The sequence below is a fragment of the Cheilinus undulatus genome, linkage group 6 (assembly GCF_018320785.1).
Source record: "Cheilinus undulatus linkage group 6, ASM1832078v1, whole genome shotgun sequence".
Lineage (NCBI taxonomy): Eukaryota > Metazoa > Chordata > Actinopteri > Labriformes > Labridae > Cheilinus > Cheilinus undulatus.
In genome coordinates, this window is record NC_054870.1 from 18420481 (window position 1) to 18433996 (window position 13516).

The window sequence follows — 13516 nt, forward strand, 5'->3', positions numbered from 1 at the left end:
AAAGTGACTGTACAAGAGGGAGACTAGTAAGAGGGGCCACCAAGACACCTATGACTCCTCTGAAGGAGTTACAAACTTCAGCAGCTGAAATGGGAGAGGCTCTGCACACAACAACTGTTGCCTTGGTTTTTCACCAGTAAAAACTTTATGGAGGAGTAACAAAGAGAATGTCACTGTTGAAGAAAACTTATTAAGTCTCCACCAGAGTTCATCAAAGGCATGTGGGAGACTCCATGGTCAAGTGGAAGAAAATTCTTTGGTCTGATGAGACCAAAATGGTGATTTTTGGTCATCAGACAAGACGCTATGTTTGGTGGACATCAAACCCTACACATCATCACCACAAACACACCATCCCCACTGTGAAGCACTCTGGTGGCAGCATCATGCTGTGGAGATGTTTCTCGGCAGCCAGCCCTGGAAGTTTTGTAAAGGCTGAGGTAAAAAGAATGCTACAAAATATAGAAAAAGAAAATCCTATTCAGTAAACTATGGCTTGGCTGAAGATTAATTTTCCAGCAAGATAACTGACTCGAAGCATACTGAGAAAGCTACACAGAAATTGTCAAAAGACACCAAGGTGAATGTTCTGGAGTAGTGGAGTCGGCCAGACTTTAATCTAATAGAGAATTTGTGGCAGGACTTGAAAAGGGTTGTTCATACCTGATCCATGTGCAACCTGACAGCACATGAGCGGTTTTACAAAAAAGAAGGAGTAAACAATTGCAGTGTCCAGATGTGCAAGCCTGATTGAGACCCATCTGCACGGACTTAGTGCTGTGATTGCAGCCGAAGGTGAATCTACTAAATACTGACTTGAGAGGGTTGAATATTTATGCAGTAACTTATTTCACCATACATATGTTTATTCAACTGAAATTACTTTATGGAAATTTGCTTCACTTTAACATTATAGGGTTTTTTCATCAAAAAAAGCCAAATTTTATAGAATGTGATTGATTTGTAAAATCAATTAATGTGTCAAACATCCATGGGGTGAATACTTTTTATAGGTACTGTAAATAACAAAATGATATGTTCTAGACCTGCTTCAAGATCACTTTTGTTGTCATATGATACGACATCATATAATAATGAACTAATTGATTGACTTAAGTCTGTTATACCACAAACTACAGATTTGTCCAAGTGTGTTTTGTCATGTGGTTTCCACAGATATTAAACAAACCAAAACAAAATATTTGGGGTATACAGATTTACAGATGACCTACTTTGACCACATAAAAAATTAAGAGATTAAAAGTTGATTTAAACAAATCTAATGGCTGGAAAAAGTTGAACAAAATTAGTCATTTCAAGCCTGGTTCTGTTATCCTTCAACATCTGCTGCAAGAATTTGACTCATACTTAGAGAGTAAATCCCAAGACTGGCAGCAGACTGACATTATTCTATCTAGCTCTAGTCTCAGACATATTTTCATTAAATTACCAGCAAACATGTTTGTGTTTCCTCATTTGAATGAAGGTCCAAGCTGTGTACTCTGTGCCCGCTACCAAGATACCTCACAGACATGCAGGTCTAAAGGTCAGGAAAATACCAAACTGGTGCAGCCATGAAAATAGAAAGCAAACAGAAATAGACTCAGAGGAAAGGTGACGTACATGTGACGAACTTCACACATAAAACCTCACGTTTGGATCAAAAAGTTTAAATGTAATCAATGAACTAATTGTTTAGATTTTTGTGACCTGATAGTGAACTGTTGTCGATCTGTCAGTGTGTGACGTTTCTTGATTGGTATGATGTGTAAGCAGCTCTGTGTGTGTGTGTGTGTGGCTGTGTGTGTGGGGGTGTGTGTGTATGTGTGTGTAGGCCATCATGGCCGTGTGATGGAGTCATGGAATACTATGAACCTCAGAGAGCAGAGGGGAAGCTCCTCGTCAGCTGTTCCTGAATGACTGGGACTGCTGTGTAGACGTGTGTGTGTGGGTGTGTGGGTGTGTGGGGGTGTGGGGGTGTGTGTATGTGTGTGAACAGCTGCTGGGTGTCATTGTGTCAGTTCAGCGTGATGTTCAGCCAAAAGTTGCAAACTAAAGACAGAGAGATGATCTAATAACTAATCTGATCTGATCTGGTTGGATTGACTGAAACTTTCCAAACATCTATTCAAAACTTTATTGCTTCTTTGTGGATGATTAACTAGCTCAGTATCTTGAGTGTGGTCAACATCCCTGGTCCCAGCATGGATGATCGATGTTGGCATGTGCACAGTACGGCTGCTCAAGCACAAAGTACAGGCACAGATATGCAGTGTGAATGTGACATATACAATGCCGTGGAAAAGTTATGTGCCCCTTTTCTGATTCCTGATGTGAAAGACTCATCACAAACGCTTGATTTCAGTTATTGCTGCCAAGGGTGGCACAACCAGTTATTAGGTTCAGGGGACAATTACTTTTTCACATAGGGTCAGATAGGTTCGGATTTAAAAAATAAAGTCATCACTTAGAGATGGCATTTTGTATTTACTTGGGTTGTCTGTAATAGATGCTAATTGATATGCCTTGCATAATATTCAAAAATATACACTGGCAGTGATTTGGCATGGAACATCGACAAAATATTTGCACAATTTAGACAATGTGCAGGCGTTTTCCTTGAGATTTCTCTACTGTGGGTAAATCTGTCCAAATACAATGTTTTTGAAGCTCTTCTGCCTCTTAGCTGTAGAAAGCGGGGACCCCAGGTTTGGCAGAGTTCATAGAACATATACCAGATTTATGTAAGAGAATAAATGCTTGGATTAAAAGTTAGGACTAAAATGTGAGGATGTTTTAGACTAAAACTAAATTAAAATAGATTTGAGTTTCGTCGACTAAAACTATAAATGGTAATAATGACTAAAATGTGACTAAAACTAAAAAGCATTTAATATAAAGAATAAGACTGAGACTACAATTAAACATAGCTGTCAAAATCAATGGTGGTTTAAAGTGTGTTTAATGTGTTTTTTTAATTGTGCCAGCACTGTGATACCTTGTTTACAAAAGTATACAGATGAACATTCAAGCAAAAGACAAATTTCTGCATCTACAGTAGACTATTCAGTATTTTCGTCTTTTTCCGTGAATTATGTGTATAAAACTAGAAATGCTTACCATTTCAAAACTTAAGTCTGACCTTTAAAATCCCAAAGAAAAACAGAAAACGGCAGTTTTCCTCGTTTTTTTTTTTTGGCTATTTCTCAAAGCTAAGGAGGGGTTTATTTAATCAATATCTCTCAGGCTCAACCACACAAACATGGTGTTTGTAGAAATAAGTGTAGTACAGCCATAAACAGTATGTTTGAAATGTCAGAGTCAGGGGTGGAAGCACAAACCCTGCTACCTGGAAATCGTTGACTAGAACTGATTAATAAAGAATGACTTATGAAAGCTTTGCCACATCCACAGTACAGTTAGAGAACAGCTCGAGAGTAACCATTAAAGATGGGTATGCAGCTTTAATAAATGCAATATTATTACAGCGATACAGCCCTGGTTAATGCTATAATACTGTTAATAATAGTGGCAATAAGAGGGTAGCAGTCTTTACTGTCCCTCTAGTGACGCTAAACTCCCATTGCCTGAAATAGTTCACCAACAGGCCACTCTTAACTCTTGCTGCTGAAAATAGACAATTGCGGTGGACACTTAACACCCGTGGCTGTCAATAATCATTTGCTAACAATGCTAACACTGTGTCTGAAGAGCTGAATAGCTGTCTTGGCTATGATGTAGATACAGAACTTAATTTTTGTATTAAATACCTGAGAAAAGCAGAGAAATTAACCCAAATGTCACAAAGGTTGAAAAGTTGTAAAGGGATATTTTACCAGGAAGAAATATCAGCCCTCGTCACACCTTGAAGCATGTTTCCATCCAGTCAACGCTATGCCTCTCTCACAGAGGGACACCTGTCAGTGAATTATATCATTAGTCCAACCTTCAGTCACACAGAGAGAAGACCGTAACAAACCGTAAAACCTGCACGGCCATTCAGCTCTGAGATGTACCAGTGCACACAGCACAGGAGGGGTTAAGGTCATAGCTGGCTCTTAAAGGGATTTCAGTGTACAAAAGATGTTTCTACACATCAGACAACTGCAGTCCTACTGGGAAGATTTGACCAGTGAGTCAACAATAACAACAGATGTGTAGATCTTTGTGTTAAGTTGACAAAGATCTTTTCCATTTCATCTCAGTCTCTACTCCTGCTCTGCCAGCATCAAAAGCCTTCAAAATAAGAGACCGGTAGACACCTGTCTGTTGTAGAGGTCAAAATAGTGACACTGACTGGTTATAACATTATTTTAACAGTTAATTTTCTGTATTGCATCCTTCTAGGAATGTGCAGAATGGGATTTTTGCAGATACCCAGTATGTCAAGATTTATTCCAGCCAAAACTTTTGATAACATAAAATATATAAATGTAGTTCAACTTCAGATCCAAATCTTCAGCCATTAAAACACACTTTTAAGTTTAAATGTCAAATCACAACCCAAAATTTCTAAAAACTTTCAACAATGTATATTTATTTAATGAAAAATGTGGCAATTCTGATCTTGGATGGATCGAACGCATAACTGAAAAAGAGATCTAACAAAACAAATACATTTTACACCCACTTACTCATGACAGCTTGTAAATTTCTGCCAATTTTCCAAAGATCTTGTGAAATAATCACATTATATTGGAAAAAACAGAAATGAGATAAAGGAGTTGAAATACTGAGAAAATATTCAAAACTGCTTATGATCTCTGTAAAACAGAGCAACATTAAATGTAAGGATGAATATCTGCTAATAGGCTCAGTACTTTACAGACTGTGTCCACCTTTTTTTTTTCAGGCACAATGTTGCAACCCACTGAATACAGCTCCACAACCCACTTTTCGGTCCTGACCCACCAGCTGAGAAGCACTGCTTTAGAGGTTTATCTTGCTAGTTCTGGCAAACATACGGATGTATGATTTTGTTGTTTTTTAACAGGGAAATTTGAGATTTTCACATTTTTAAAGGGTGCCTTGCCAGAAAAATTTTTGAGAAATTCAACACAAGACAATGGATTTACTGGAACTATTAGACCACACATCTCTCATTGTAGAAACTAGGGATGCACGGATGAATCAGTTCAATATTGGTATCAGACAATATAGGCTCTGTTTACAAAAATTTGCCATCAGCCAAATGATGTGGCACTTTTCAAGGTCAACATGAGAGTATGTTGGCACACTCGGTGTCTTACACCAAAAGAAGTAATAAAAATAACATTGTATCACCATAAGCATCATCTAAACTGTTCTGTGAAACACTGGTTTCTGCATCAGCTCTAATTTTCTACAGATCTCACAGAAACACATAATCAAACATGACTTCAGAAGTAAATCAAATACGGAGGATGGCTGAAATTGTCCAGACCCAGTGTTTGTTCTGTAAAGTACCAAAAAACAGCATGTGTAAAATTCTGGCTGTGAAGCAATACAGTTGATGTTCACTGCCATGTTGTGCTGTTGAAGTACACAATATCAAGTTAGAGATACTTCCTAGTATTGTAGCTGTCATTAGCTACTGTAAATCAACCGTTCCAAGATCAGGGAGGTTGCAACAGCAAAAAACCGTATTGACACCACACACTTGTGGCTCATTAGGAAAAAAAATAGTTATGATAAGCCTTGAATCAGGTCATAGCCCCCTGACTCATGGGGGAGGTCAAATCTGGTCTAAAATCTATGTTGAAATCATCTAGTGTGCAGCCAGCCAGGTTACTTAGTGACATTCTAGGTACTGACACCAGCGAAGAGATACTTTGCACTCATGCTGAATCATGCCAAAACCATCAACATAGCAGCCAACAGAGAGAGCCTCAAAGCTCAAGTGACCACAGCAGATTGTCCCATGTAAATGAAGATGTTGAAGAGCTGCAGAATGAAGTTGAGAGGGGATGTTGAGGAGTGATTTCTGTCCCTGTCTGTGGTCTATTCATTCCTCCTCTGTCTATTCAGAGAGCCTCAGCTGTGAAACCAACACCAGCTCCACATTTAGGCCGCCGGCTCTGCTTTCGGCCTGCCTGACAAATCCTAGCAGCCGTCTCACCCCGCGGGGCCGCTGAGGGGCCACAGACATCACCCTGACAGATACATTTAGGTGTCTGAATAAACCACAAATTAGAGCAATACCAAAACCATCCACAGATAACAGAAGGTCCACTGTGAGCATGAAACAGGAGGCAGAAGGCAGACAACGAGCAAAAAAGGACAGTTTGAGAATCCCAGAGAAGAGACAAAGTGGGGCCTACACTTTGCTGTGTGTTTCCTTGCTTACGTGTAGCCATTGGCTTTCATTCATTCAGCACAGACAGTGTGTGGTGAGGGCAGTTAAAGTGACGGTTAAATCATAGTAAAACACAGAACACTGATTTCACATTTTTAGACGGATCAAGTCTATTTAAATCAACAGCAAATTGGTGAAACATCTTCTGATCAAAGTATATATCTAAAGATGCTAACCCTTTAAATCCTGATTTTGAAAGGGAATGATGCTCTGAATATTTTCTCTAATTTAATTTCATTTTTGTGGATTTTACTGTAGCACTGTACCTCAGTACTCTTTGCATTTCTTCTTCAAATTACAGATCCTTTGTTGTCCCTTGTATGGTTCTTTTTTAAATGCTACTTCTGGGGTTATTCTTTATATGACAGCAGATAAAAAAAAGGTTTAACTCAAAATGAGGACGCACCACCAAGCTCACCTGCAAACCTCACCCCAGAGACGCTAAGATTACATGATCAGCCATGTAACAACAAGACGCCACGCCTCTTTCTTTTTTATCATTCGTTTATGGAAAGTTATCTAAATGAACTTCAAAGGGTTGATGGTTTTTTTTTTTTTTTTTCAAACAAACTATCTTGTCACTTATTTCAAAGAAACCTTCAGGGCATAAATGACTTGATAGGGCATACAAATACCCAAAGAAAGGAGATAAATCATCGTTAACTTGGTAAAAGGGCAAAATCCTTAAAAGAATATGAACTTCATTGATTGAACAGTTGTTTAAGATTGCAAAAAATGAATTAACAGGCCCCTCTCAAACAGTTTAGCCAGGCTTAATATCATTTAACTATCTTCATCCATCTTCAGCCATCACCTATGTGAAGTTGTTCCAGTTGAGATATGAAAAAATCTAAAACTAAGATATGTTTTTGATCAGTTTCTTACCCTGGAGATGGTCAGCGGCATGTTGAAGTCCTTGCCTCCCTGCATCCTGAAGCCCCAGGGGCCGGGGCCGGGAAGCGATACAGTGTAGACGCTCATTCTTCCACAAAGTTAAAAAGATCCTCCAAAATGGATTATGATAAATAAACCACGTTTTTCAAACAACCCCCAGCTGCTGAAGGGATGGGAAGGCAAGCCAGCAGCCTCTGAAAGGTGATAGAGAAAAGGTTATGACACAGGTGAAAGAATATAGACACCAACGTGATGTGAAAACGAAAAAATGTGTCGATTCACGAACCAGAAAGAGACAGGAAAGATGAAGCTGGGCGAGGAGGAAGAAGAGGACTTGCCTGCTCAGAGGAGCTGAAGTGACAGCCTAAGAATAGCCAGAGATAGCCCTGTTGCATTGTGGGGGGTGGAGGGGTGAGGTGGGGTGAGGTAGGGTGAGGCAGGGCAGGGGGGAGAAAGGAGGGGGGGTGTACTTATATGGTGTGAAAGGGGACACCCGGTATGCCAGGCTTGCCGTGATTCACCGGGGCTAATATAGACCCAGAAGATTCTTCTAGCCCCCCGCCATCTCTCTCTCCCCACTGAACCCATTATGCCCAGGGTCTCCCTCGGACCCAATCAGGGGCGACGGCGGGAAATGTCTCATTATCTTCATAGTGATAAAGCACAAACTGAAAGGCCACGAGTCAAGTGGTTCAGATAGCTGAAAGGTCAGCAGCAGATGGATTTTACAGCAAGGTCACATGTTCAGACAGTAAGGTAAAAGGCTAAAATACCTTATGTAAAGTGTTAATTTATAAAACTTTATCTATCATTGGCTATTTGACACCGTGACTCATAATTAATGATGTCAACTGAAGCTGTTTTCATGTGTTTCGACATAATGTCTGAAAATTTCCACGAAATTTCACAAGAGATTTCTTTTGATGTCTTCCCACTCAGCTACACTGAGATTTCCTGAATACTTCCTCTCGTCTTCAGACATCGCTCATCCTGACGTTATGCAGGAAAAAACTCTTGGAAAAGCTGGCGTTTAATTTCTCGCTTCTGGTGCCAACATTAGCAGTTCAGTCCTAAAAAATTCACGAAACTTTCAGAAATTTGTGCATGTGTGAAAACCACAGGACACTGTAAGAATTAAGACCATATCAAAGACAAACACTGAAACAACTTCTTGTGCACCTTCCTTCTACTGAACCTGAACTCTAAACTATAAATAGCAAACGGACTAATAAAAGGGACCCTATACAACCCCATTTCTATATACCAGCCACATTTACCAGCTAACATTAGTGCTGATAGTAGTGTAACAAGGTAGCCTCAGTCTGTACACTAACACATGTACAAGAGTTAAATGGTCTTTTATTTGGGCAAGCGCTAACCACAACAGGAGAGAATTCCCATAAAAAGGCACTCACACACACACAGATTAATTGTACGTATGTGTGAAATGTATGTTATGGCTGCAGAAACATTTCTCTTTTCTAACGGTTCACTTTTACTGAACTTGAGAAAAACTGGAATGTAATGGTCTGGAGAGCCTCAGACTGGTTGTATTATTGTTATGAAAAGGTAAAAGGTCAATGTTAGAGTCTCTCATCTCTCAGCTGAAGACACTGATCATATCTGGGATATATATTTATATATTTCCTTGTTTGCAAGAACAACATGAGAATAGATCTCTAACCAGCTTGTTCAGGTAAAGTCACAACTCTATAATGTGTTAATAAGGACTAATTGGGGTTAGAGACAGTGTTAATTACGCTCACACAGAGTCAAATCTAACACTTAAAAGGTGTCTATATAGGTCCACACTGCATGTACTTGTAAATCAGGTCTATGCATAATTTTTTCCCAAATTAGACCTCGGACCTTTTTCTCTATTCTATTTAGGAAATGTTGCTTTGTCTGTGTAATGTTTGCAGTGTGGTTACTTCATGAGTGTAACTGCCAGGCTTTGTTTATGAATAAGTTGATATATATTTTTAATTAAATCTAAAACTGGAAATAGGTTTTACCAGCAGATTATGACACTTCCTTTCTGAGATATACTGTGTTTTAGACAAACTGTCTGTGAGTGTGGCTGTCAGAGATGTACGATCTTCAGCTGGACCCCTCTCAATTCTTTGCATCTGAGGCACTCACATCAGTTTAGAGTTTCTTAACAGTTTTTTTTTTTGTTGTTGATAGGTTAGAAAAGTGCATTCTGCATCCCTCTGTAGGCTCCATTAGGTCTGTTTTAAACAGAACTCTATGCTTAACTGTTACCTTTATTCAAGGAAGTATTGTCATGAAAGCACAAAAAATAGTTTTTATGCATCAAAGTGAGGTGACATGGCGCCCATCAGTCTGTGGCAATGCTGGGGTGTAATGAAGCCCAGAATGTTTTAATAGGAGCCTTCAGCTCATCTCCATCGAAATCTTTCATCTTCCTCTTGACAATAACCCAGAATTTCTATGGTAGTTTTGGCTTCACTGTGAGCAGGGGTCAAATCCTGCTGGAAATGGAAATCAGACTTTAAAACAGTGGACCAAAACCAGCAGATGACATGGACAGCAATAATCATACTGTACTACCAGCCTGTGCCTGACCGATCTTCCTCCCGACTCTTGGACCTTGATTTCCAAATGAAGTGCAAAATCCGCTCTTATCTGGAAACAGGACTTTGAACCTCTGAGCATTGATCCAGTTCTTCTTTTCATTGGTTCTGAAGTAGCTTGACACCAGGAATTCCACACTAAGAGCTCATTTCCTGGAAGTCCCCTTTGAAGTGCCTGTAATCCTTTATGATCCCTGGACCAGGGAGATCCTGTTCAGTGTTTCTTCCAACAGCTGTGTCAAATGTGAGCTGAAAAATGTGATCCTTGATGGAAATGCATCCTGGATCATTTTTACTCAACTTTTTGAACAGCCGGGTCCAGAAGAAATCTTCCATATTTTTTTCTGTAACCTTAGGACATCAAAAAATTTCATCAGGATAAAATACTGTTGAGGCCGTGAAATACTCTATCGGTTGGCCACTTCAACTCAATATGGATAATAACTTAATTATGGTTTACTGATCACACTCCAGCTTTCTGTGTCTGAACCCTTCACACTAGAATGATACTACAGGTTTAGACTCTAACTGCTGTTTTCAGTTCAAGTTAAGAAAACAAACTGAGTCAAGCGGATGGCATGGTGTGAGTCACATTCACAGCTAACAGCTATATGAGTAGGGTGTTAAATGGTGTGTGTGTATAACAGTATTTGATGGAGGGGCAGAGGCTGGTGTGATAGTGGATCTCCCTCAGCATTTACAGCATCACTGACCTCAGAGCACTTGTGAATAGTTTGTCATTTTAAACAGCTTCCTAATAGAGCTGCCTTGTTAAATGAAAGGTCAGTTTAGTTAACATCAGGCTCATGAACTAACTGTGTAACACACACATGAACTGAATGGATCAGTGTGTGTAGGTAGATTAAAGATAACCCTCGCAGTCTCTAGACTATGTAGCTTAAGAACATTCTTTTAAATGTATATAAATTCCCATTAGAAACTGGGGATGTGCATTTAAAAGAAAGTCAAAAGTCACTGGCGATTATTCTATTTTGTTTAATTCATTGTATGCTGATTAGTTTATTTGATCTTATTCTCTCTTTGCAGCTCTTTTTCATGTGTAATGCTGGCACATGAGGCAGGTAGGGTAGGTAGTATCAGCATTGTCACTACCAGGAGCTTGCATTTGCAGAGCTCTGTTGTGTTAAAGGTGGCAATGCTGTTTGGGCTATGATGGCGATGTGGTAGGGTAGGTAAGATAAAAAAAATGTCATGGAGCAGGGAGGGGGTGGCTCTGGAACACTGGAGATCCCTGCTCCTTCCTCTTGAGGTGTCATGGGACTAATGCTGTGTTTCCACTAGGTTGTCCAGTTTGACAGAGTATGGTTTAGTACAGTTAACCCTAAAATAGTTTGTGTTTCCACAGACAGAAGTATAGAGCTGTACCATTTCCCATTAAAATAAAATGAAGGTTTAACAGTTATTAAAATGGAACTAGATTAAGTAAGACAGACAGGTTTTAAAATTAGTTTTTGCAAACAGATTTAAAACAACAGGGTGATCTTTTTACAGCTTACCCAAAGTAAAAAGAAGTAAATGAATCACTGTAATATGCAGAAACAGCTGATCTAAAGCTTTGTAATTTAAAACTTCTGCAATAGTTCAGCTTTACATCCATTAATGATGAACCACGCTGATGATTGCCTTCAGGCTCTGCTTTGTGTACATGAAATCAGGTCCACATTAATGTCAGGAAACTCACTTTATGACCACATATCAACATCCACGGCCCAGGAAACAATATGGATCTCTGTTGAGTTAAAATATCCCTCATATAAGCGGATATTACCCAGTTTTTCTCCCGTTTTCACCCACTCCATCTGGAGCAGGCAGCCATGTTTTGTCACAGCCCAACTGAGCAGTTGAGCTGAAAGTGGCGTCAGTGCATTTCTTCTATTATTATGTGTAGCTCCTCCCTTTTGGGAGTGGATAGGTAAGCTTGGCACCCCTTTGGAAGGGTGCCAAAAAAGTGGGACATTATGGGTCAGTTATTTGGGACCCTTTCCAACCTTTGATAATGGAAACGCTTATAAATGCTGTGAACCGACCTCTCAGTGGAAACGACCCAGAACTAAACTAAACACTTGCTAAGGGTACATCACAGGTTCTACAAATCCATAAGGGAGTACCACAAGGTTCACTTTGGTGACCCTTCTTATTTACCACTTACATCAATCAAATGCTTTCTCAGATTTGAATCCTGATGATTCGTCTATCTTTTTTTTGTGCTCCTGCACTTGCACAAGCTTTTGCAAATGTTAGTCAAAGATCAGCTTTTTCAGCTGCACCTTGCTCTAAATGAATAAAACTAAACTCATGTTCTTTGCATCTTCAAGAGCAGCAGTATAAGAGGTATCTTATACATATTTTGCATTTTTACTTAGTGAAAACTTTTCAGTCAAGGAGCACATAGAAGGTTTGCTGCCAAAAAAAGCTAAGGGGTTTGCATGGTTTTTGCAACAGAAACAAATCCTGTTTCTCCTTCCATGTCAAAAAGAGACTGAGTCCACTTTTTTTTACCTGTCCTTGATTATGGTGATATAGTATACATGGTCTTGTAAGATTTATCACTAACAAAATTGAACTAAATGGATAGCACATACTGCATTCATTGGACACTTTCAATTTGTTGTTTCCAAAGACCAAACTGAGTTGGAAAAGAAGGCTTTAGGGTTTTTTGCACCTTTTGTTTGAAACAATCTGCAGACTGAGTTGAAACTGCGGAACTTGGTGACTCTGAAGGTAATTAAATCCTTGGTGAAAATTCTTGAATTGAAACTTCCTGAATGCCACTGTTTAATTGATGATACATTACTGTTGTTATCAATGTTGTTATCATATTTTAAATGAATAAACTGCTGTATTCTTGTTCGGACATGTTTGATTTTTAGTGTCTTTGTGTTGATGCAAGCTGGGGTAATATTTTGTATTATATTCACCCATCAACAGTAGATTATAGCTAGACTAATAAACGGTACTGCCTATTGAACCGTTAGTCAACAGTTACATTGCTATTAAATTGATAAATCTTTAGTGCAAATAGGGAAATCACGGCTGTGAGGGCCTGAAACCTACATTTCTTAATACGTTGAGCTCCAACTTGGCTCGTCTTCATTTGTGTTTAAAGCTTTGTGTTTTAAATAAGCAGCCAGCTCTCCTGATAGTAAAGCATGTTGTTATCATGTCTCTGATATGCCAGCGTTGACAGTTGTGTTGTCAGATGTGTTCACCTCTTATCTCAGGTGATCTGCAGACGAACACCGCCCACCTTCTCCTGCTGCTTCTCTCGCTCTGCTCCGCCCAGCAGGGCCGCCCCGCGCGCCGAACTCAACGTACACCCTAAAAATAAGATAAACAGCATAAATTACTAATAAGCCGTTTCTAAATCATATAGAGTCTTGAAAAGCAGCACCTACACTCGCGCCTCAAGCAGCAACAGAGAAGGTGGTTCAAGCGAAACGGGCTCACGGAGCTGTGAGCCGGGCGGGCGGTTCAACCTGTTGCCGGTGCCGGCTGGAGAGGAGGCTGAAGGAGGCTAAGCCCGGAGAGAGCAGAGGCACGTGAGAGTCAACAGGTTGGGAACAGGTTGAAGGGTGAATACCTGCCGCTTCTCCACAGCTCTGTGAACCGTGACACACCGGCCGGAACAGCCTGAGGTGATCCGGGGATCCGGCTCCGGTGCCCGGGCCGG

At 39.9% G+C, this 13516-nt stretch overlaps 1 protein-coding gene across 3 annotated transcripts in view; it reads right to left on the bottom strand.

The window, feature by feature from the left end:
* LOC121511469 (PDZ and LIM domain protein 7-like) overlaps nt 1-13516 on the bottom strand; it is a 79265-nt gene extending 65749 nt beyond the window's left edge. Inside the window, exons 1-3 of one of the 3 annotated variants that reach the window (XM_041790192.1) lie at nt 13323-13516; nt 13056-13164; nt 7220-7422 (exon numbers count right to left, since the gene is read on the bottom strand). In XM_041790192.1, coding sequence (XP_041646126.1) covers nt 7220-7315 — 96 coding nt within the window. In that variant the 5' untranslated portion in view covers nt 7316-7422; nt 13056-13164; nt 13323-13516. Of the gene's footprint in view, nt 1-7219; nt 7423-7514; nt 7590-13055; nt 13165-13241 lie in introns of those variants that run through there. The other 2 variants (XM_041790191.1, XM_041790189.1) reach the window with 2 other exon arrangements.